Below are 25,944 nucleotides of genomic sequence, written 5' to 3' on the forward strand. Positions count from 1 at the left end.
CCATTTTGAATTGTGGCACTGCTTGAAATGTGTGCACATCCTGTTAGAAAGGGAGTTCCAGAATTTTGGACTAGTAACAGTGAATGGACTGTGTGGTCATGCTTTCATGCATTTACTTCCCTTGTCCTTCTATTTGATACAGGTTGCAGACTGCAAGGTGCTCTCAGAGGTGCCTGAGTTACTACAGTGCACATTTTAAATGGTACATATTTTTAACAGAATAAGTGGCGAAGGGAGTGAATGTTGAAGGTGTTAGGTGGAATGCTACTCAAATGAACTGCTTTGTCTTATATTAACTTCAAGGTTCTAGAGTTTTGTTGGAGCTGCAGCCATCCAGGCAAGTAGAACTTATTCCATCATGCTCATCACAAAGTACGGGGGAGTCAATTATCTTTCAAAGAATTCTCTGGCCTGCTCTTGTAGCCGCAATATTTATATGACTAGTCCAATTCAGTTTTTTGTCAATAATGACCCTCCAGTTTGTTTATAGTGCATGTAGTTTGTCATAATGCCATTGAATGGCAAGGGGCAATGATTCGATTTTATTCTGTTGAGGGGCATTTGTGCGATGTGAATGTTACTGGTTGTTAACCCAATCCTGGATGTTGTCCAGGTCTTACAGCATATGGACACCAACTGCTACAATATCTGAGGACATGCAAATGTTACACAATCATCAGTGAACATCCCACTTTTGTCCACTTGATGAAGAATAGGTGATGAAGCAGCTGAAGATGATCAGGCCTCGGACATTACTCTGAAGAACTCAGACACAGATGTCTTTGAACTGAGATGATTGACCTCTCACAGCCACAACTGTCTTCCCTTGTTCTCTCTCTTGAAATCCTTTAAAATTACAATTTCACAGTTACAATTGAATTGAATTGAATTGAACTTATTATCATGTGTACCAAGGCACAGTGAAAAGCTTTGTCTTGTGAGCAATACAGGCAGATCAAGTAGTTAAGTAGCATAGATAGTAAATAATAGGTAAACAGCGGCAAAAACAAAAACACAGGTACAGGCGAATGTTAAGTTTTTGTGAGTCCATTCAGTATTCTAACAACAGTCGGGTAGAAACTATTTTGAAACTGGCTGGTGCGTGTGTTCAAGCTTCTGTACCTTCTCCCCGATGGTAGAGGTTGTAGAAAAACATTGCCAGGGTGGGATGGATCTTTGAGAATGCTGGTGGCCTTTCCTTGACAGAGGGCCTGGTAGATGGATTCTATAGATGGGAGGTTGGCCTTTGTTATTGTCCAGGCAGAATTCACCACTGTCTGTAACCGTCTCCAATCTTGAATGGGACAGTTGCCATTCCAGGGGTAGTGATACATCCAGACAGAATGCTCTCGATGGTGCACCTATAAAAGTTGGCAAGGGTATTCGTCGTCATGCCAAATTTCCTCAGCTGCCTGAGAAAGAATAGATGTTGTTGGACCTTTGTAACCAGTGCGCCCATATGAAGACTCCAACAAAGCTTGTTGTGGATGATCACTCCCAGAGCTTGACATTCTCCACTTGTTCCACCTCTGTGCTGTTGATGTGTAGGGGGGCATGAGTAACATCCCGCCGAAAGTAATTTGAAGCCACAATAAACTTTCTAATGTCTTCACTGGGTAACTGATCCCTTATTGCACACCAAACTGTTTCTGCAGTCTCCTGAGGCTCAGGATTGTAGAATGTTCAAGCTTCCACAACATTTATGACTTCAGTGTATGTGTTACTATGGCAGGAGTGAGGAAGTTCCTGAATGCTTTATACATTTCTCTATGGTATAATGTGAGCCTTCCCCACTGTACCGCCTGTAAGGCAAGCATATATTTTATTGGATATGGAAACCAAAACTGCAGATCATTTTCCAAATAGTGTGTCACAAAAGCCTCATAAATTGTCGTGAGCAACTAGCAGGACTTAATTTTAGTTTTGCCGTTGTTTGGCCCTACCAGAATCTAAGGAATTTTTGAAGAACATAGCAATGCTTCCACTGACTCTGTAGATATTTCTTTTAATAAACAAAGATTCAGACTATCTAGTCTGAGGATTTGTCAGCCTTTAAGTCCAATAGTTTTCCAAGCATTGTTTCCCTAGTGATGGTGATTGTTTTAAGTTCCTCCGTTCCTCCCTTCACTTTTTGATTTTCAAGTACCTTTGGAAAGTTGTCAGAGTTTTCTACAATGAGATTGTCACGACATGCCTATTCAATGCCTCTGCCAATCCCTTGTTTTCGGTTTGAAGTTTCAAGCTGTGGTGAAAGGAAATTCCTTCTGGACCATGAGCAGTGCTAGAAAAGTACCTGTTCCACTCATTCTTTCTTGCCTTGCATTAACAGCTGTGTTTCCCCAAGCATTATGTTCGAAACTGAATTGAGATCCAGTGTGCACGGCCTTATTTAAATTTGGGACCTGCTCCCAGAGAGTTGGTTTGTCTACCATTTTCCAGTCCATCTCTTCAAAAATTGAAAGTGGCCATGGTACAGACAGTTAGGAAGAACTTTGCAATTTGATGAAGGCAGACACGGCACAAAGATCAGACAGATAAGTCACTATTTACGATGCATGCAAGTTTCCTGGCACTTTGACAAACTCTTTTATTCAAGCAAGTGAGAATCCCACTCGTTGAAGTCATGTGCCCATAAAAGATCCCCTTAGGGGAAGCATTGTCATTAGCTGAATCCTGGAGCTGGGCTGTGCAAACATTGCTTCTGTTTCCCAAGCTTTTTTTGATCAGTGGTGTGTTATGTGGGCCAGCAAGAATTTGCCAACTTATTGAGCATAACCCACAGGAGGTTTGAACACTGCTGCTTTATAGAGTCATTGCACTGAAGGTAGTCATTAATCCCACTGTGCTTACGCTGACACAGGGTTTGTTTCTATTCACTCATGGGACGTGGGCATCACTGGATGAGCCAGTTTTCAGATCCCAGCCCTAGTTGCCTTTGAGAAAGTGGTGATGAACCACTGCAGTCCATTTGATATGTATGCACAATGCCATTAGAGATGGACTACTTGGATTTTCACCAAGCAACACTGGAGGAAAGATGATATATTTCCAAGTTGGTGCTAAGTGAATTGGAGGCGATATTCAGGGGGTGATGTTTCCATATATCTGTTGCCCTTGTCCTTCCAGATGTCAGGGGTCGTAGGTTTGCTGTCTATGGAGTCTTGGAAAATTTCTGCACTGCATCTTGTGGATAGTACCCATCACTACTACTGAGAATTGGTTGTGAAAAGAGTGGATAATTGTGAATATGGTGCCAATCAAGTGGACTGCTTTGTCTGGGTGGTGTCAACCTTCTTGAGTGTTTGTTGAAGCTGCAGCCATCCAGGCATTGGGGGAGTATTCCACTGTACTCCTGATTAGAACTTTGTAAATGGACAGGTTTTGGGGAGTCAGAAGGTGAGTTTCTCATGACAGTATTCCTAGCCTCTGACCTGCTCTTGTAGCCACAGTATTTATACTGCAGACGTTTCATCCCCTGTCTAGGTGACATCCTCACTGCTTGGGAGCCTCCTGTGAAGCGCTTCTGTGATCTTTCCTCCAGCATTTGTAGTGGTTTGAATCTGCCACTTCCGATTCAATCAATAAGCACATCGACCTGGACCCAATATACCGATCACTGCAACGGACAGCTGGAACTGACAACCGGAAGCGGCAGATTCAAACCACTACAAATGCTGGAGGAAAGATCACAGAAGCGCTTGAGAAGAGGCTCCCAAGCACTGAGGATGTCGCCTAGACGGGAATGAAACGTCTGCAACACAAATTCCCAGCTCGGTGAACAGAACCACAACAACGAGCACCCGAGCTACAAATCTTCTCACAGACTTTGAACAGTATTTATACGGCCAGTTCAGTTTCTGGTCACCGGTAACCTCAATAATGTTGATAGTGGAGGATTCAGTCATGGTAACACCACTGAATTTCAAAGGGTGATGCTTAGATTGTTTCTTACTGGACATGGTCATTATCTGGCACTTACATGACACTTGCTATTTGTTACCCCAAGCCCAGATAACAACCACATCTTGTTGTGTTTGAACGTGAATTGCATTAATATCTGAGGAGTCATGAATGGTGCTGAATATTATGCAATCATCAGCAAATATCCCCCACTTCTGATCGAGAGAAGGTCATTGATGAAACAGTTGAAGATACCAATAGACTGATCTGGCTACCTGGCTGATCCAGATATAACTGTCTACCTCTGGAATCATTATCCATAATACAACAATAGCCTCTGCACATCTGCTGCAGAGACACCTCATGTCTGTCAGCTAGCTCCTGACAGGCCACAGGAGACATCTGTGTATGTGTATGATCTCACCAGTCTGTGGATGAGGGAACTGGGGAGGCATAAGTGGAACCTATGGCAGACAAATTGGACCTTCTTCCAGATACTAAATGGCTGCAGATGTGTACAGTCGGGGCAGGTGATGTCAGCTGATTGTGACGTTGTATTGCGGCCTGGAGGTCATGGAGGTCAGTCATTCTCAGTGCTGGGAGAACATTGCTGGAGTATCCTCGGACTAACCAAGTTCTACTACTTCATCAATGAAACTCTCTTTATCTTAAGGTCATAAGTGGGCACGTGTGCTGATGATCGCACAACATACAGCACCATTCTCAACTTGTCAGATACTGAGGCAGTCGATAGCCAAATGCAGGAAGATCTGAGCTATATCCAGGATTGGACTGACAAATACCAAGTAACTTCCAGATCTGCTGAGCAATAACCACCTAAAACAAGGTAGAATCTGACCATCTTCTCATTATTATTCAATGATATTACCATCTTTGAATCTCATACTATCACCAATCTCTGGGTTATCAATGGCTAGAAACTGAACTGGGCCAGTCATAAATACAAAAGCAGGATAGAGGCTGAAATGGGTTGCTCTTATATTGTCTGTCCAGAGTGTGACCACCACTTACAAAGTGCAATTCAAGACAGTGATGAAATACTGTATATGCGTATTTCGCTACTGTGTGGTATAACCTATTGGCCCTGAAATGCAATGCAAGAATGAGAAACAACTGCATGTTGTTTTACAAGCCGTCTAAATAACTGTCAAGTGGAAAGCTGTAGCGATATCTGATTTCACAAAAGACTCAGATGATTTCAAAATGCATCTAAATTATGAATGGAACTAAATATAGCTTGAAATTTGCATTCAGTGTATAATTTACAACTGGGCCGAATTGTGAGAGAAGCAAAGAGAGAGTATAAAATGAGATTAGCAGCTAATATGAAAGAGAATCTATCGGAATGGTAAGAATAAAAGGTGGTAGAAGGAGGGAGTGGACCCAGATGGGATTTAAAAGGGGGTTTGTGCATGGAAGGATTGAACACTGCACAGGCAGTAAATGAGCGTCTTGTAAAAGGCTTTGCCAGCAAAGTAGATGCTCAGAATTTTAGGGTGAGACAAGTTGTTATGACATTTGATATGCTAAAAATTAGGAGGAAGTTTCAGAAAGGCTGGTTATATTTTAAAGTTGAAGTGTTACTAGGACCATCGACTATAAGAAAAATAATGGTAAAATAAATTCTACAGGTACTGCGCATGATTTCTTTATCCTTCTTTGATACTTGGGCAGTGTCTAAAAGGATTAGATAGAGTAAAGGCAGAGAGGATATTCCCGATAACTGAGGAATCCTGACAAGGGGTCACAGTTTATGGATGCGGGATAAGTCATTTAGGATTGAGAGCATGGGCCATTTCTACACCCAGAGATGGTGAGCCTGTTGAATCCTCTGCGACAGAAAGTAGTTGAGACCAAAGCACAGGATATTTTCAAGAAGGAGTTTGATGTATTAAGGGATAAAAGGGAAGAAAGCAGGAGCATGGCAGTAAGTTGGATGATCAATCATGATCATATTGAATGGCGGTGCAGACCTAAAGAACCAAATGGCCTACTCCTGCTCCGACTTTCTATGTTTGGAAAGGATATAGTGGAAAATGGGGAAACAGGTAATCCCTAGGTTGTAAACGAGTTCTATTCTTGAATCCATTCGCAAATTGATTTGTTTGCAAGCTGATTTCTTCACAAATCAGAACACAATGCAGGACAACAAACTACAGCCGTCATAAGGGCAGGAAGTGTTTGTATATGAGGTCTTTAAACTTACACCCTGTATGGGATTGCGTTTGTAAGCATGAGTGTTTATAAGCTGGATGTGCATAAATTGGGGGTCCCCTGTACTTTGCATCATGTTATGGTTAAGAGAGAATTCAAATTGGTCAGAGACTGCAAATCAATGTGAGGTGAGTGTCCACAGTTTAGCATCTTAAAGTGTGCATGAGAATGTTCATCCTAGAGAAGTGTGAAATGAAAAAGATATTTGTTTCTGTGTTGGAAATGCTGCTCATAAAGGATAAACAAAAGTTAGTAATGAAGTGGACTTACCGATTTTCTCAATAATTGAGAAGTGTTCATATATCTGGAGACATTTGCCAGTGCTGTTATATATAGTCATGCATTAATTCTTGTGGTAATGGGGAAAATATTTTGCCATTTAACATAGTTGCACTGTCACTTTACAGTTTGGTTTCAGATTAATATTGCAGAGTCTTTGGTAACCCTGGGTAGAGGGATCAAACTGGTGGTCACAGCAATGATAATACATTGGCAGCCTTTTTGAAGGTTCTGGTATTAATTTGCCTGTTCTCACTTTGAGAATGGATTAAAAAAATACATTGGACTGAATAAGAGAGTTCTATTACTCAAATACTCAAAACACCTGATGAGGAAAAATTGGGCTAGTTTGTAATGAATTAATAGAATATTTAGGATTAGCATAACCCAAACAGTCATGATGTTGTGTAATTTGACATGAGCCCTCATATTTCATATTAAAACTTGGAGCGTCAGCAGAAGAGCTTTGCACAAGGAAATTTATTTTCACTTGGCTAAGTACTGTATCTGCTATTTAAACAACTTGACAAATTTGGCACTTAATTTGGCAAAGCCTGTTGCTCCATCTTTCACAAAAGAAGTGAGAAGAGTGATGTAATATGTGGTTTCATTTTATTTTTATTGTAGATCCTGGGAAGACTCTTCCAGAAGCTCTAGACTACAGTGTGTTCTGGTTGCAGACTGTTGCAGGTGACGTTGACCTGAAAGCTGGCATTCCCCCTCCTCTCATCTCTTTTCAAATCAAAGACTTCCTCAATGGGCCAGGTAAGAGCACAAGCTTTCCGTGCTTTCAGGTGAGCTGATAGTTTGATCTAAATCACTAGGAAGAATAAATAATATGAAACCGATTACCAACAGTGAAGTCCCGGAGCTGTTCGCTAAATTACAGCTTTTGCTTTACTCCTAAAGCTTGAATGTGTGGTCTGTTAATAAAAAATGCAACTGAAATGATTCTTGAGTGGAACTGCACTCTCCATCCTATTGCACTGGGTTTTATGTGCGAGCTAGAACAGTAATTCTCAAAGGATTGAGCGAAGATTTAAAATTTACTCAAGTAAACTAGACGTTGTAAACAATTTGTCAATTGGCAGAGGAAAGAGATAAACAGATGCGAGTTAGCAGAAACTTAATCTCATAATTCCAGCATACAGGAAGCCCAGCAGTCATTTTGCATTACGAAAAGCTGAGTTCAATGATAGTAAGTAGCTAGACACCGAAACCACTAATGAACGGGTAATGGCAGGATATGGTAATGCACTCAATACCACATGAAGGGGCAATTTTTCCATACATTTGGCAAAAGAAGTAAGCATATATTTTTTCCAGATTGAAGTAACAGGATACTAGTGTTAGTGAGTACATGTTATAGTTCCTGCAGGAAATGGTGCTTACAACACCCAGACCCGGACGATAAGAATGTAATGGTGTATATTGTACGGGAAAGGCCAATTACTGACATTTCTGCGCGGGTTATAAATCGGTGATGTAAGCCCGTCCATCATTCTGCTGGGCTTCAAATGCCTGTAGTTTAAGGTTCTCCATGGCTCACTTTAGTTTATTACTAGCTTGAGAGACATAGCTTTATATAGGTCTTCAGAAAATAGCAATAAAACATGACGTTGGCATCCTGTACACTTTAAAAAAATAGTAGCATTGTATTACCATTCTTGCTACATCCAAACTGTTACACATAACATAATTCAACTAACAGTTCTGCTGCCTGTTTCCCCTGGTGCTGTATAAACTTGCTTGAGATTGATTGGTCCCCTTCCACCCGTCCCACACTGGTTCAGGATACCAAATAAGTATTTCTTCAAGAGATTCCTGAATTTAGCAAAGGATATAATTCCTTCCATTAACAAGGTCATTGGTTTCCTGCAAACCTGCAGAATAATGTGACCAGAAATCCACTGGAGCAATAGCTCCGACAGGTGATAGATTAGTTGGAACAAATTGGAACGATTATGACCTGGCGTTCCTGGTTTCCATCAAGCCTTTTTTTTTGATGGGGCGGTGGTAGGGGGGAAATGTCGTCATTTTTGCACAGTGGTCGGCCCAGCAGAGTGCCTGTAACAGGTTAATTTGAATCATATGAAGTGTCACTGGCCTCAGCTGACACAAGCTTCATTCCATGTGTGAAACTGTAATAAATCCATTCCCAACTGAGGTAAATCCCCCACGAGCGGGTGAACTAATCCAGGCAAGATACTGGCATGCTCGACCTCCATAATTTGATGCAGGGCGACCCTGAACTCATTGCAAAGAAAAGAAACACCATAGTGAAGCAGCATTGGATTATTTGTACACTGAACCTTCACAGGTCATCCAGTTCCGTTGTGCACTACAGATATAGCAACAGATAAATTTAAGAATTTGCCCAGTTGATCTCCTGTGGTGTAATTGTTTGGAATAATCATCTTGAGAGTTAGCAAGTGGGAAAGTGGGATTTGTCAGAATATTTCAATGTATTTGCGCATGTTTTTTAACAAAAGATAGCATTCGATTTTTTTAAACAATGTATTTTTTTGCATCCAGAGACAGTGGTTGATGAGTAAGTGGTGTCTCTGTTTCGGAACACAAAATGAAATCTTCGAACAAAAATATATTTGTGATCCACATCAACAACTTGAATATATGTGGCACAGTTAATACAATTAAAGCACCCACGGCACTTGGAAGGAGTTATCAAACAAAACATCATACCTAGTCACATAGCGAAAACATGGTGCTGCTTTTGTTTTTAATGTGTAACAGTAATTTTGAAAAGAATTATTTTCATCTAAATTGAGGTGAGTTCTACTGTGCGTGGAGAGTTAACTTCCCTGAAATTGATATTGGATCAGGCTCCGATATCATCCTGGCTTTCCTCAGGGTGGATACCAGGTCTAGCAGGACACCCTGTCTCTTGCTGTGGCAGGAAACCAATTCAAAAGGCATAAAAGATTTTTTTTAGTCGTGAACAGCTCCCAGTACTGTGTCCCCACCTTCCGAATAGCCAAGGCGAGTTCACAGTGTGAAGAGCTTCTTCAGTGACTAGCTGTGAGGTTCTCCAACTGTGAGCATTAAGCAGCTGCTGATCAAAGCGTTCCCACTCCGAGAGTGCTTTTGGTGCTAACTTCATTTGTCTTGCATTTCGCACAAGTTCAGTTGCCAATGCTTATTGCCAGCCTTTTACTCTGGGAAGTCAAGTACAGAATTGAGGTTGACCATTCTGTGGCTCTTTTGGAGAGCTGCACTGTCAGACGTTCCCATCTTTCAGGGGTGGCATTGAACTGACCCCCCCCACCTGCTCTCCTCAAATGGAAGTAAACAATCTCATGGCCCTACTTCAACAAAAAGGGAGGGGAATGTTCAATGTCCTAACCAATAATTCTTCTTCAACTGACACCATAATAAAAGGTTTTATTAGCCTTTGTCTGATTGTTGTTTGTAGGACCTTGCTGTGACTAAATTGGTTGATGCATTCCCAACATTGATAATGCTATAATGGCACTTGATTAGCTGTAAAGTGCTTTGGGATACTTTAGGGCTGCCCTGATTATTTCTGCTGTGCAATCTTGTCAGTGTGAAACGCACCTAACTTTGAGAGGTTACTCATGACAGGTAATGCTTAGTTGTGTAAAGGACCGCCAAAGTTGTGAATATGGCAAGGCAAAGAGGCCAGATCTGCAAACTTTGTGGGACACAGGAATAGGAATCTCTGGCCCATTGCTGGGGTGTTTTGGCATTCAATCCCATGCTGGTCGACATGACTGCAAGAAAAATAGCCCTGTGTGACATTGCAGGTTATTCTCCCAGAGGTGAACAACGCAGCATGCCTTGTAATAGGATGAATAAGGTCAGCGCTGTATCACTACTCAAAACCTGAGAACAGGTGTGGAAGAAGGCAGTAGTTCTTAATGGAACTGAGGTAGGTTAATCTCGACCTAGTGACCAAGTATAATATTAATATTGCAAAACACCACTCTATTAGCTGGTTGCAGATCTCTTCCACTTCACAAACCTTTATCTTGTGTCATAACACTATCTAAGGTGGTACGTATTAAAGTTGCACTGACTGTATCAATTTCTTCAGGTGCACTGGCCAAAATATTTCTTCACTCCCAGATGGTTTTGTGTTATGTCAGGTGGGGCTTTGGTGCAAAGATGGGCTTGATATAATTAGAAGTCTGCTCTTTGGAAAATTGTAAAATGTTTGACACATTCCTTTGAATTTTCAAGTTAAGAACATGAAGCGTGGCTCTTTCATGTCCAAACAAAGATTCAAAGCATGTTTCTAATGAGAAAGAGAAATGGCTTGATCTAAACTAAATAAATTCTTCAAAGCTGTGTGATTAGTTAGTACATTTGTAAGTGCAAAAATAAAATTCCTGTCATCAGTTTAAAATCAGTTACATATACTTGGTGAAGGTCTTGTTACCGGAAACCTTTCTTTTTCTATTTAAATTACATTTTTGGAATTTTCTTTCGGCATAGGGTCATTCCGGTATGATTAAAAAAACCTGGGCCAACCATTTACATAATTTGGGATTCTTTTTAAGAATCTAGTGAAAAACTTCTTGTCGGTAAAATACTTGTATTTCTTTTTCAAGCTTTGTGTGGTTAGCTGTGTCACTCCAGACTCTGAGTTCAAAGCTTGTAGTTTCATGCCCCCACTCCAGGTTCTTGAGGAGAGAATGAGACTGAGGGAGTGCTGCACTGACATTTGTTTAAGACATTTAATTGTGGCCCTGTCTTCCCTCTCAGACGGGTGCAAAAGATCCCAAGGCACTCTGGTGTTTTAAGCAATGTTTACCCCTCAACCTGTCACTGGCCTTCATATCTAAATGGCTGGTGTACAGTGAAGCAGACATTTTGGTGCGGTTATACAAACCCTAGTTAGAACCTCTTAGAACTCTGTGAGCAGATCTGGGCACCACATCTTAAGAAAAGTGCTTTGGCCTTGGAGGGAGTTCAACACAGGTTTACACTGATGATACTTAGACTTCAGGGGTTGAGTTAAAAGGAGAGATTATACAAATCTGGCCTTTGTTCTCTGGAATTTAAAAGGTTAAGAGATGATCTAATCAAGGTTTTCAGGATATTATCTGGGAAAGACAGGGTAGATAAAGATGAGATGTTTCCAGTGGTTGAAAATTCCCCAACAAGGGATCATAGTCTAAGGATCATGGTCAGACCATTCAGGAGAGATGTACATGAAAAGAATAGTGGAGGTTTGGAACTCGCTTCCTCAAATGGTGGTTGATACTAATTCAATTGTTAAATTTAAATCTGCAATAGACATTTTTTTGATAAGCAAGGGTATCAAGAGATTTGTGCACAAGGCAAGCATATGGAGTTCAATCACAAATCAACTACAATCTTATTGAATGATGCAGCAGGCTGGAGGGGCTAAATGGCCTACTCCTGTGTTCATGTGTTCTGAAACAGATTATATTAGATTAGATTAGATTACTTAGATTACTTAGATTACATTACTTAGATTACTTACAGTGTGGAAACAGGCCTTTCGGCCCAAGTCCACACCGCCCCGCCGAAGCGCAACCCACCCATACCCCTAACCTAACACTACGGGCAATTTAGCATGGCCAATTCACCTGACCTGCACATCTTTGTGACTGTGGGAGGAAACCGGAGCACCCGGAGGAAACCCACGCAGACACGGGGAGAACATGCAAACTCCACACAGTCAGTCGCCTGAGGCGGGAATTGAACCCGGGTCTCTGGCGCTGTGAGGCAGCAATGCTAACCACTGTGCCACCGTGCCGCCCATGGAGAGGAATTTCTCCCTTCCTGGTGTGGTGAGGGTAATGATAAATTAGGGTGAGAATTAAAATAATTCGATTCTCAATGTCAAGAAGGGTTTTCTGAATTTTCCCCTCGAACCTTAAAAGCCAAATTCAGGTGGCACCAATCTTACAATGTAGTTGCAACTCATTATTCCATAACTCATTCTATTTATCTCCCACTTCGAATTCTCCTCCCCTGGTTAAAAAACTAGACAATTTCATGACAGGTACAGCAGAGCAGATACCTGCTGGCTGCAGCTCACTGAATGCCTGTTTGCCTGTCCCAGTCATCATGCAATTGCTTCTTCTGCACCACCTCCCCGTGTAGTCCATCTCCACTATCCTCCTCGACCTTTTGTCCACCGAATGCCACATCAGCAAACTCCCCATCCCACTGCATGATCGTGCCTGTTGTCAGACCAGCATCTTAATCCCGAAACACTTTATTTTAGAGCTGGTGGACATCTACAGTTTACATGTTTCTGATAGGTATAGGGACATAGGGACAGTCACCTTAACTTGAGCATCAGCACAGGGTGAAATGGGCAAATTTGTCCTCTGACTCCAAAAGACCTAGTGGCAGAAGTAGGCTGTTCAGTTCATTGCGTCTGGTCTGTCATTCAATGAGGTCACAGTTAATTTTAGAATCCTCAGCTTCACTTTTCAGCCTTTTCTCTGTAACATTTAATTCTGTTTCTGATTTAAAATCTGTCTGTCTTACCTTTAGATATGCTTAACGACCCAGCCTCAACAATTCTGTGTAAACAACTCCACAGATTCACTGCCTTCTGAGAGAAGAAATTCCTCCTCATTTCTGTCTTAATTGTGCGACCCCTTATTCTGAGATTAAGCTTCTAGACCTGGACTGTTCCACAAGGAGAAAGAGAGCGAGGCAGGCATCTTGTGATGTTGAGGAGCAGTCAGTTGTTAATCAATCAGTCAGACAAGGATTGGGCGTGTCACTGTATGCCACCTCAACACCACAGCTGTTCCATAGTCATGTTCCATAGTCCATGCAGCGCAAGCACTGCATGCATTACAAGCTAATGGTGTCATGTAATAATGAAAAGAGAAGGGTCCTTAGTTGGGTGAAGGGGGGTCTACAGTCAATCAGAGATACTGCCATTGTCAGTCAAGGAATTAATCTGATCACACAGCATGGGGTTGACCAAATCAGTCCTGCAGATCAAGCAGTCCAGAGGTTGCAGATAAGTTAGTCAGGGTACTACTGAGAGATAAGTAGGTCAGTGTTTTCTGCAATGTGACAAAGGGAGGGATTGAGTTTGGTGGAAGTGGATGCAAGAACAGGTAGTGGTCATTTATGAGCTGGAGCGGTGGTGAGCAACGTTCCCCTTAGGCTGCGCACAGGTACTCCATCATTTGTGCATGGTGATCGGTGTGCTACAGAGTTTGACTTCGGTTTCGGACATCAGTACCGGAGGCCCACGCAGAAGCAAAACAATTTTGAGGGGATGTTGATGGTGAGGTGTCCTTGCTCAGTGAGTAGGAAGTACAGAGGGCAGGAAGGGCTGGTTGTTTGGACTGGGTGTGAGCCGTTGAGTAGTCGGGATTCATGCAGTAGTGAGTCTTGTAGTCCTTTAATCTTGGCAAGGTGTGTGTACAGTGGCTGCATTAGAGTGAATTTTGACCTTGTGAGTGTAGAATAACAGAGAGGAGACAGCGCCAATTGCTCTTGTGAAGATCAGTGACCACCTTCCTATACTGCTAATCTGGAACACAGCAGCGACCTGTGGTGCAGGCTGGCTGTGTTTGTTGGTATGGTCTCTTTTGGTGATCAACAGGAAAAAGGATTGCCCCACCTGTCCACCTCCCCATCCACCAGCACCTCCAGGTCCCATCCTGTCTTTACTGTGAGACATATTCTGTTTGAGAGGTAGTTCCTGGTATGTGGTTGGAATTGTAGTGCCAGAGAGGTGAAAACCATGAGGTCTCAGCAACAATGTACACGTTCGCTTTCTCCAAAAAACACATCCAACAGCCCAGTCTGTAATTATTGCTTTGAAAAGTCGGAGATTGCATGAGAAAGATCTCTCCAAACCATGACAAACCAGCCAACATGCTTCACAGATAGCAATTTAATTCAATTAATAATATGCCCACAAATAATCTTTCATATTTATAATAGTAACATTTCTTTTCAATAAAAATATGCTATTAGTTCAAACATTGAGCTGAACAATGAGATTCAGTACAAGGAACCTGATAATTGAATACTTTTCTGAGATTGAAGTGGATCAGTTGCTATTACTGATGCATATATCCAGCATTGTGTTATTTTAAAAATGCAAATAATATCTGCTTAACTTTCTATGTTTTAGCATCATCAACTTGAGTTCGATGTGATGGTTCGCTCTGATGATGGACAGCTGGACATGGGCTTTTTTAGTCTTTAGCAGAACTCAAGGCTGATTACTCCCATACGGCAGCAGTGAACTCTTTTTTTTTGCTTTATAAAAGGCAAATGTAAAGTAAAAGCAGAACCTGGCTACTACAGAATTACATATGCTGGAAGGAAGCAGCACAGACATGCATGAGCTTCTGAACTGCATTTGAGCATTTATGGCACAACTGGGCCCAGCTCCACCCTAGGACTGCATGCACCTCTTGTAACCCCAAATGTTTGCTACTTGATGCACCACACAGTATAATCGTAACTTGATACTTATTATGTGATGTTTAATGTATTGTTTAAAAATTGGTTGATTTGTATTTCTCTCTGTGTTGGTAAGGAGCCTGTGGATTTGACAAATTGACTAACACATACAAGATGTGCTCTTGAGTAACTTTTGATTCAATGTTTTGTTTCAAAGAAGGTAAATAGATTCTGTGAGCAGCCTGCTTTTGACAAATAATAAGATTTGACTAACTCTCTTACTCTTGACCGTCAAATGAGTTTTGGCTGCTTTGAGTGTAACATGGATGTGAATAAAACTTCATGTTAAAGATTCCATTTAAAGCCAGTTCCTTACTATTGGAATTAATGGCACTTTTAAACAATTTTAACACCAAACTAATTTTGATTAAAAGACATTTCTGATGGCTCAACCTATAAATAAGAGGATGGTTAAATGATGTGTATGTTATTCCTCCATTAAACAAAATAAGCAATGTAAACAAAAAAAATTGATTAATGTTCTCTTCCATACATGGAATGAGATGGTTTTGTTTTCTTCAGTCCCACTGCTCAATGAAACTATTAGTTTCTAAATGCCATAGCTGTGTATGCGGCACTCAAAACCATGCTCTGTAAAGTAACTAAACCAGCTCCTTTGATTTGACAGGTCTGTCGTGGCCTTTAACAAGTATTTGTTTGAATTCCAATTCCTTTTATTTTCTAAGCGTTCTGTTTTTTTTTTAAACAGCTGAAGTTCATTTGGAATTGTCACGTCCTTGGAAAGTCAACTTAAGCCTTGTCAAACTGGATCAAGCAACAAAATTTTTAAAGAGTATCCTGCCCAGATATGGTTCTGAGATCACCTCCAAAGCTGCAGTCTCCCCTGAAACAGTTTATAGGAAAGAGGAGATGTTTACATCAGTTTCTGGTGCGAAGATTGAACCTGGATCATTTGCTGAGACAGAAGTGGATCAAGGAAGCATTTGGAAAATGGTCTCCTTCTTTCAGAAGTTTTCCATTCACACAGCTCAGGTTGTTGTTGCAATGGAGACAGTGCCTCATCCCGACAAGCCTTGCATTCTGGCCTCTCTTTCGAGTCTAAAAGGTATCCTTAACATAAAAACAGGACCCAAATCCACAGGTAAGTAACATAACTTGTATTTCCAGATTACAAGTTGATAATTTAATATTGTGTGTTAATTAATAATGGCTAAGTGTTAAGATGTATTTATATTAATCCCATTTCCCTGATAATAGAACTTAAAACAATTAGTTCATTCCTTGGCCAATAGGATAATTTCTGTTGTTGAATAACTGTCTCTCTTTCCACAGCATTTTTCATTTGTGTTTTAAAGAATTTCAGGACAAGGAGGAACGAATCAGATTTCCTCTCCTTTGGGTAAATTGCTGAAGTACATATCAGCGCAATTCAGTTCTGATGGATGTTAGAAAGTATATAAATTATTCCTTTTTGAAAGTGCACTTGACGTACGTCAAGCAGTTTATAAAACATGCATGCATATGTGCGCACACATGCATGCACACAAGGTCATCAACTTTGATTTCAAAGTCTACCAATCCTTTGAACGTTCTTTCACCATCACAGTCTAATCATATGGATCAAAGTTCAAGGATAGATCTGTTGACTGGTACAATTAAACAGTGTTATTAGTATATTTGTGCTATATACACTTTCCCTGTATACTATGTTTTTGAAAGTTAGGATGATTTTTGTCCAACTATAAAAAAAGTAACATACTGAATTTTCCTGTAAAGGTAGGTGGTTTACTGTAGTTATTAATAAGTTGCAATTGAGCTTGAGTGATATCAACCTGCTAAAGGAAACCTTTATCAATAAGGTGCGATCTTTTGCTCCTAACCACACAGGCATTGTGAAATTTCTGGATTAAATGAAAATGTGTGAACATCTAGATTTTAAATGCATTGTAAATTTTCAAGCAGAATTCAAGTTAGGCATTCATACCTAAAACAGCACCCATGATGTGTCAATCTCTAGTGTAAAAAGCAGTTCTGGAGAAACTCACCAGGTCTGGCAGCACCTGTGGAGAGAGAAACAGGTTGAACATTTCGAGTCCAGAATGACTCTTCTTTGAAATTTTAATGAAGAAGCACTAATCCCATTCATAGAAGGAACAAGGATAATAGGGCACAGACTTATAGCAATCAGCAAAAGAAGCAAAAAACAGCATAAGGAAAACTTGCTCATGCAGCGAGTTCTAAGGGTCTGGAATGTAAGCTTGAGAATGTTGTGGAGGCAGGTTCAGTCGAGGTACTCTAAAGGAATTAGCGTGTTATTTGAAAAAGAAGAATGTGTGTTGCAGGGACCAGGCAGGAGATTAAGTAAATTGCTCACTTGGAGAGTGGGTGCAACGTGATGACTGAATGGCCTCCTATAGAGTGCGATGTTTTTCTGTATGAGAATGTAAGAGAAAGATGTGACAATGTTTGATCCAGAAGTAAGGAAAATCTTTAGTTTCTTTAAAAGGTCTATGGAATGTATAATTGTTTTTAAACATGTTTAGAAAGGAGTTTTAAGAGTTGGCATCAATTGTAAAGGGATTAGTTGTAATTTGTTTGGATAATAAGAGATATTAGTACATGTGACCCTGAGACCCTTGATCTGAAAGCAGTACCAACAGAGTTGAAGTTAATACCAGAGACTGTGTAGTGCACTCACACAAAAATGAACTACAAGCAGAGGTACCAGATGGTACACCTATTGAGGCATACACAGTGAGAAAGCAGACAGATTGAAAGAAAGAGATGATGAAGCAAATCTCTCTCAAACCTTACCCAGGGTGTAATTTATTGCACTTCAACATGTCATGAGGTGTGCAAAGGGACCCTGGAGACATACAACATCAGGAGTTTTATGATCTGAGGGTGAGAATGTTCAGAGAAGCATGCCTTGCTGATGATAACCATGACACTTGGAGGTGGAAGTGGTTGTCAGGTAGGGCTCCTGACTATGTATATTTGTATATGAATGAAGAACGCTATGTTGTGGAACTGTGTAGCTACGTACATGCAGAAGGGGTTACTTCTGGTTGTAAAAACGTACTATTGTTGTACCGATAATTTAAACAGAAATTTACCTTTTTACTTGTAGTATGAGTTGCCTGTTAATTCAAATTAAAAAATTCATACAACACCAGGTTATAGTCCAACAGATTTATTTGGAAGCACTAGCTTTCAGAGTGCTGCTCCTTCATCAGGTGGTTTATAGTAATTTATGTTAATGTAAAATAAAACTACAAAAAGTGGAATTTTATTGACATTTATTCATTTTGGGGTTGCTTGGAAAATGTAGTTCTTATGGTTTATGGTTTTCCCATGGAGATTGTAACAAAGAATATCCAGCTCACCTTTTAAGTAGCTTATATTAGGCCCATTGGGCCTCTGCTGCCTCTTCAGAGGAGCTATCCAGTTAATTCCACACCATTGCCATTTACCTATTGTCCAACTAATGTTTACTCTTTAGTCGTCTTTTTATTTATTCATATATTATGTGCAGCACACACTGGGCAAGCACTTGCTGGCCATCCTTACTTTGCCCTGAGAAATTGATGATGAGCTGCCTTCTTAAATTGCAGCTCACATGGCATAGGGACACCCACGGTGCTGTTTAGGAGGGCCTTCCAGGATTTTGACCCAGTGACAGTGAAGGAAAGGCGGTATATTTCCAATTCAGGATGAATGTGTAGCATGGTACAGACTTACAGGTGGTGATCTTCCTGTGTATTTGCTACCCATGTCCTTTTAGATGGTAGAGATTGCAGCTTTGGAAAGTGTTAAATAAGGGACCGTAGTGAATTGTTGAAGTTGCATCTTGATGACAGCGCCCACTGCTGACAGTGTATGTTGATGGTGAACAAAATGAATGTTGGAGGTGATAGATTGGTTTCCAGTCAAGCAGACTGCTTTATCCTGGATGGTGTGTAGTTTGTTGACTGTTGTTAGACTCTATTTGGCCTGGCAAAAGGAAAGTATGCCATCATACACTTGATTTAAGTAGCTGGTGAATAGGCTTTAGAAGGACAAGAGGTGAGTTACTTGCTGCAAGTCTTCTAGCCTTTGGCTTACTCTTGTTGCTCCATTATTTATGTGCCTGGCCTGGTTCAATTTCTAGTTAATGGTAATATGCAGGATATTGGTAGGAAGGAAATTCAGCAGTGGTATGGACATTGAATGTCCAGAGGCAATGATTTGGTTCTACCTTGTTGAAGACAATCACTGCCTGACACTTGGACATGGACTGCTTCACTATCTAAGGAGTCATGAATGGTCCTGAACACTGCACATCATCAGGGAACATCTCCACTTCTGACCTTATGATGGAGGGAATATCATAGATGAAACAGCTCAAGATGGTCAGACCTAGGCACTACCCAATGAGTCTTAGAACTGAGATGACTGATCTCCAATGACTGCTACCATGTTTTCAAAGTTATTATTTTATCTGCTTCCACCACTGCTTCAGTAAGCAAATATCGAAGAAGCTACTCTTGAAATAAATATTAAAGCAAATAGTATTGCTTATTTAATACTGACAGGCAGACTATTCAGTGTATTATATTTCCTCACCTGAGTTGCCCATTTTCAATTTAGCAATTGAGAGCAGGGTTTCCTTACCTTGTTCAATTTATTAATTCAAATTATACCTTCCTTTTTACTCAGGTCAGCTAATTCTATACAAGCTTATCATCCAGTTTGGAAACTACCCCCGTCCCTCCTGCACAGCACTAAACTAAGTAGTGCATTTATATATCTGGCTACCAGGGGAGCTATTTTAGTCTTTTAACTGTGGATCAAGTTACTTTCCAAAGTAGCTTATAGACAAAATGATGAATAGGAGTATGACTTTATTGCTTCACTAAACCTTTGCTAGTCTTGCCTGTGTGTGGAGTGACTATTGGTGAATTACTAAAAGGAAAACAGCAACAAAAGAAAAAAAATACCCATTACCGTTCCCAAACTGATCATAGGAATGGTTTGTATTGTTTGGTGTTAATTTGCCAAGGTACTGGACCATCTACAACAGCCAGAAGCTATTTTGCATGGAGTTAAAATTTCTATACCTCTGAAAAGCAGCTCAAATATTTCCCGTTGCTTATACCACAGGAAATAAATTCTTTTGTCTGTGTAAGCCAGAGGACAAATTAAACATTAAAAGGACCATAGGGGATTGAAACTAAGTGTGGTTTGTATAGATGAATACAAATCACTGTTAACATTTCCCCTAGCACTGTTGCAAGAATATTGGGTGTAGGTGCCTTGATTTTGTCACTTTTGGCACCTTGTCACAAGTAGCTTAAACCCTCTCTCTTCCCAGCATGCTATAAGAAGTTACGACCATATTGGCTAAGTAATGGCTTGGATTTTGAATGTCATTACAACATATCCCCGGCCTGTTGAAATGAGCAAGTAAAGGTGGATTTAGTTGACAGAAAGCTAACTTTACTGAACCTTGCAATGATAAATAAAACAGCATTTTAATTCCTTTCTGCGTTCTTCTTGACGTTGAGGTATGTTTTGCCATGGACTGGATGTAGGAGGAAAGATCAGATGTTGTAATGTTCACGACACAAGCTACCTTTTAATCTTCAGCTAGAAACCTGCAATAAATTGCTAACACGCAATACCCTAAAGCCTCCAAAAATGCTCTATTGTAAAATGCTGACATTGATTAGTCAATTAGAATTCAAATAAATACGCCAAATACAACTAGGCATAAAATAAAGCCTGATGTCATGTGGATTGTGTTCTTTTAAAAAGTGTTTATCAAAATATTTCGGTGTGGAATGGCAGAGAGAAACTAGTCTGATACCTCTCTTGGAATAAATTCATCATACTCTTTAAGCACTTAAGTTTTAAGGAACTCACAAGATTTTTCAAATTTGTACTTTTTAACATTGGTTTGTTAATGCAATTAGTCATTGTCAGAATTGTAACTGAGGACCGCTGCCTCTACAATGTACTGAGGGCTGTTTACCTGCCTTCTCTGTGATTTAGCAAGATGAGATCATATAAATTGATAACCATCTCTCTGTTTTCTTCTGATTCATCTCTGACCTGAACTCTGCTTGAACCTAGTTAGACACAAAACATCCAGGATTCTTGGCTGAAGCCATAAAATTTAATTAAATCCTACAGAAATGATGTGTAAAAGAACACCACAGTACCCCAATAAAGTGAAAATAAGTACTGTGATGGATTAAAATAATAAATGTGCCTGCTTCTCTGTGTTTGATGTGAAGGCAACAAATATGGGCTTCCAGCAGTCAATATATATGATGTTAACAGGAAAGGTTGTAAGTCACATGCACAAGAATCTCATCTGCTTAAGATCACTGTGCACATTTACTGCTGGTTATATGATGTTGACTGTGGATTCAACGAAGCTGCCCACAGCTGCGTCAGACCTGAACAAATATCAGCCATGGCTCAGATGGTTGCACTTTTGCCCATGAATCAGAAAGTTGTGCATTCAAGTCCCACTTCAAGACTCATGAATTAAGGCTGACTCCCCTGAGGCAGTACTGAGGGAGTGCAGCAGCATTTCAGGATGGGAGCCATGTAGAGACTCCCTCTTTTGGAAGAAACCTTTAACAAAAGTCCCGATAGCAATCTCAGGTGAACAAGGTAAAAGATCCCGTGGCTACAGCACTAATTACAAGTCAAAAATACTTAATTGGTTGCAGATAGCTTTGGAAACACCCTAGGGTGCCAAGGTGTCAGTCAAGTGCATATCTATTTTTCTTTGTTTGAGCAGAGTTTTGCTGTATGGTTTGCAGTTTGAAATTACAAGTGATCACCTAACTCAGTGATGGAGCAATGCACATTACTCATTTTCCCGCAAGTGTGGTTGGGGACAGATGGAACAACAGAATATATGTCAGCATGGAGCAGTCTGTTTCCTTGTTTATTTTGGACTGAATATAATGTATTTTAAGTTGTTTGTTAAATATTCACATGTTCCAACATTAGAGGAGAAGGAACAGCCTTAAGTAGCACTCCAGAACAAAATTGCTTGCTGCAGTTCGCATCTGTAAGTGTTCAGTTTAAAAGACATGTTTCTCCCTTTGAGCAGTGTTTGAGGAAACCATTGAATTATTTATTATTGAACCTGAACTAAAATCCAGTTTTGGAAACATTCAAGTATGTAGAATATCCAGTTGAACGCAAGAGAACATGTTATATTTCCTTTACAAGGTTGATCAGTCAGTCAGAAAAATATATTGGACTCCATAAATTATTGCGGAAAGTTCAGTTGCTTCAATGATTTGCTCATAATTCCACAGTGTTGCTTAGGAGCTGGCATCCTGTATTAATTATGTACAGATGTAAAGATCAGAGAACTGATGCAGAAGTATGTACAAAAAAAGAAAGCAAAGATAAATGTTTCTTTTAGCCTTGTACTATTTAATTTATTGTGCAGTTGTCCAAAAGAGGATAAATATGACATCCTTTTCTTCCTCTGTTTAGGAATGATTTTGGGTGCTACATTTGCACTCCAACTGAAGGATCTGCTTGTAAAGACCTGCCTCAAAGACAGAACCAGAGCATTAATTGGCCCATTCTGCTGTACCCTGCAACTGGATGCTAAGTGGTGCAGGCACAGTGGCGACCCTGACCCACATCACTCCATTCCGAAAACGCTGGTTGACTTGAAAGCTGGACTGATCCAGGTTTGTGTGGGTGGCAGTGGTGTCTGGTAGAGGCTGTCTTTAATGAGTCTGTTCCTTGTTTGACCCAAATGTCTTTTATTTCCAAACCTGTAAATCATGCAAAGAGTACCCTTGTAACATGATCAGGTTATCTGGTAAAGCTCAACACTGTTGCATTTGAAGTACTTGATTTTTTTGTATGAGTAATAAACTTTTAAAAAGATCAGAGCAGAACAAACAGAACTGCAGGGCAATAGGATGAAACGGCCAATACCATAAATACTGCAAAGGCACTTAAAATAATTAGAAATGCATACAAAGCATTTTGTTTTCATGGCACTAGAGATAGGGTACAATGTTTTAAGAGAATTCGTGAGACTTGAGCAGTTGATCATACAGCATGTGCAGGATGGTAGTTGTTCGTTTGGTGCACAGTCCTACTTTATGTATGACCTTTGCCATCTTCTATTGACAAGTGATCATTGTGACTGGATTGAGTTCAACTGATACATAAATCACCCCTGCCTTTTAGCCCTTTCATTGACTGCAGGAGGAATTCTGCATCCGTACTTTACTAATTCACAAAAGGGTGCAAGTAGACGTTGGATTGGTTCTGCAGACTTCTCTGAATGCGATCATTATTATTAACCTTTGAACGTCTTCAAAGTACTTGCATAATAAATAAATAGTTTGCAAAATCTTCCATAGAAGACGTTTTTAAAAAAGATTCAGTTTTAACTTGTTTGAAGTTGAAATTAATCCTGGAAGCTGCCTAAGTTTTCTCAAACCTTCATGGGAAGTAAGCAAGATTTATATAATGTGCGTATGTACAGATTAGTGTCCTGGGCTCTAGAAGTTGACTGGTAATGTTGCTTGTTATCTGAAGCCACAGTGAAGCTTCTACTTATAATAATTCATTGAATCCCAACAGTGTGAAAGCAGGCGATTCAGCCCATTGAGTCTATACCAAACCTCCAAAGAGCATCCCACCCACCCTGCCAGTCTCTGTAACCCTGCATTTCGCGTGGCCAATCCATCTAATGTGCAAATCTTTCGACTGTGGGTGGAAACCAGAGCACCCGGAGGAAAAACACACAGACACGGTGAGAATGTCTGTGTGGAATTTGCACAGTGGCTGGAATCAAACACTGGTCCCTGGTGCTGTGAGGTAGCAGTACTACCCACTGAGCCATCATGCCACCCTAATTAGTCATGGTATTATAGGAAGCAGTCATTATAATTTATCATATTATATGTACTGTTTATCATCATACTACTACAATGCAGACAATTAACCACAAAATTATTGTCCAAATACACATTTTATTTTGTATTGTATGCAGATTTAGTCTTTTCTCTACCTTAGGGAAGGTTATGTATGGCAGACTGATATCTTGGTGTTGCATTAGGTCACTAAATACTTTTACAGATTTACAAGGGTTTTTTTTGTAAATTTATATGGTTTAGCACAAACACCAGTTATTACTATTCCCTTCTGGGTGCTTTTCCTGTTCAGAAAACCACTGGGAAAGAATCCAGTTCTATCTTAAAAAATACCTAAGCGCCAATTTAATAACTCACCCGATTAGAAACCAGGACAGTGCATCAATACCCAAAAGAAACACAATGTCCACAAAATTCAAAAGGGGAAAATCAAGTGGTGAGGAAGGGGTTGCTAAATCAACAATTGGATATGTTGAATTTTCCAGGCCCAAATTTGTAGTATGAGATTTTGAATATCCAGTAAAAGAGTTGCTGCAATTCTGCACTGGATCTACTGAACCAATGTAAGGTCAGCAGCAGGAATCCCCAGTGTAAACCAGACAAGGCCATTTTCAGCCATTCACTCCATTTCCCTGGGAGATCTGTGACCTGTGGCCTATAGCGTACCTCTAGCATTTTCAGAGCCAAAGTGATCATCTGTGAATGCTGTTACACAAAATCATCAACATCTGATTAACCAAAAAATAGGCAACCAGACTATAAATGGTTTAGCCTATATCTTTGGATTTTTAATGTGTTTGTTCTTTTGTATCTTATCAGTGCTGGTGCTTCTCTTTTTGGTGTCTGTTTAGATATTCTGGGGCCAAGAGCATCTGAACTGCCTGAATCTACTACATGAACTTCTCCAATGCTATCTTGGGCAAGATGCCAAATCTCAGACTTCAGACCACACACAGCAACCATCATCTGCCGTAAGCAGATATCAAGCGTCCAAGACTGAACACAGTTCTGATGACTTGAGGACAGGGCAGTTTCAGTACATTCAAGATGCAGGTGCGTGGGATGATTGACCTTTTATACAGCTCACTTTGTCAACTCGACAAACAAAGTGTCCCTGCTTTGGTGCACACAGATTTAAATATGCAATGCAATGCATTAGTTACCTTCTCACATTGTTGCTCATGGAACCTGAAGACATTCTTCATGAACATCTCTTGACTACTCTGATCTATCATTCACTTAGATCATAGATTATCTGTATTCCAAGTCTATCTAACTACTTTGGTTCCTGAACCCTTAATACATGTATCGGACAGAAACCTTATTAATTTCAGTTTTGAATTGAATCGTCCTGTACATCCTTTTGAGGATAGAGTTCCAGATTTCCAACAAACTCCTTGTGAAGAGATCCTTCCTGTCATCACCAAGTTCTTCAATCTATTCTCTTGGTTGATGTTCCTCATCCTTGGAACTATTATTTTAAACCACTTCTCTGTCCAATAAGTTCTCATCCTTCCTATAACGTAGGACCTATAATCCTTCCTATAATATAAGTTCTCATCCTTCCCATAACTGTAAACAGTACTTTATCTGAAATCTAATAAGTACATTGTCCATGTCTTCTGGGTGGTAGAGGTTGTGGGTTTGGAAGGGTTTCAGAGGATCCTTTGCAATCTGTTGCAGTGCATCTTGTAGATGGTGCGTGCTGCTGCCACTCAGGGTTGGTGTCTGAGGGAGCAAATGTTGAAGGTATTATATGGGGTTTCAATTAAGTGAACTGCTTTGCCTTGAATGATTTTGAGCTCCCCGAGTGTTAGAGGAATATTAATGTTCCCTTCTCATGTTCTGAATTCCCTCATGGGAGGATATCACTTTTCTGTCCCTTTCACAATCTCTCTACCTCACTCTCCCTCAATCAATCAACTTCTGTGCTTATGCTAATAAACTCCATTTGACCATGGAGGAAGTGAGGACTGCAGATGCTTAAAAATGTGTTGCTGGAAAAGCGCAGCAGGTCAGGCAGCATCAAAGGAACAGGAGAATCGACATTTCGGGCATCAGCCCTTCTTCAGGAATGAGGAGGGTGTGCCAAGCAGGCTAAGATAAGAGGTAGGGAGGAGGGACTTGGGGGAGGGGGGTTGGGAATACGATAGGTGGAAAGAGGTTAAGGTGAGGGTGATAGGCGGGAGAGGGG

The 25,944-nt window shown here is 40.4% G+C and overlaps 1 protein-coding gene across 6 annotated transcripts in view; it reads left to right on the forward strand.

The window, feature by feature from the left end:
• LOC122548836 (vacuolar protein sorting-associated protein 13B-like) overlaps positions 1-25,944 on the forward strand; it is a 968,370-nt gene that overhangs the window by 784,649 nt on the left and 157,777 nt on the right. For all 6 annotated transcript variants that reach the window (XM_043687672.1, XM_043687667.1, XM_043687669.1 and 3 more), the window contains 4 exons: positions 7,042-7,179; positions 15,587-15,979; positions 22,345-22,547; positions 24,602-24,803. In XM_043687672.1, the coding sequence (XP_043543607.1) occupies positions 7,042-7,179; positions 15,587-15,979; positions 22,345-22,547; positions 24,602-24,803 (936 nt within the window). The remainder of the gene's footprint in view (positions 1-7,041; positions 7,180-15,586; positions 15,980-22,344; positions 22,548-24,601; positions 24,804-25,944) is intronic.

This window comes from Chiloscyllium plagiosum, chromosome 4, assembly GCF_004010195.1.
Source record: "Chiloscyllium plagiosum isolate BGI_BamShark_2017 chromosome 4, ASM401019v2, whole genome shotgun sequence".
Classification (NCBI taxonomy): domain Eukaryota; kingdom Metazoa; phylum Chordata; class Chondrichthyes; order Orectolobiformes; family Hemiscylliidae; genus Chiloscyllium; species Chiloscyllium plagiosum.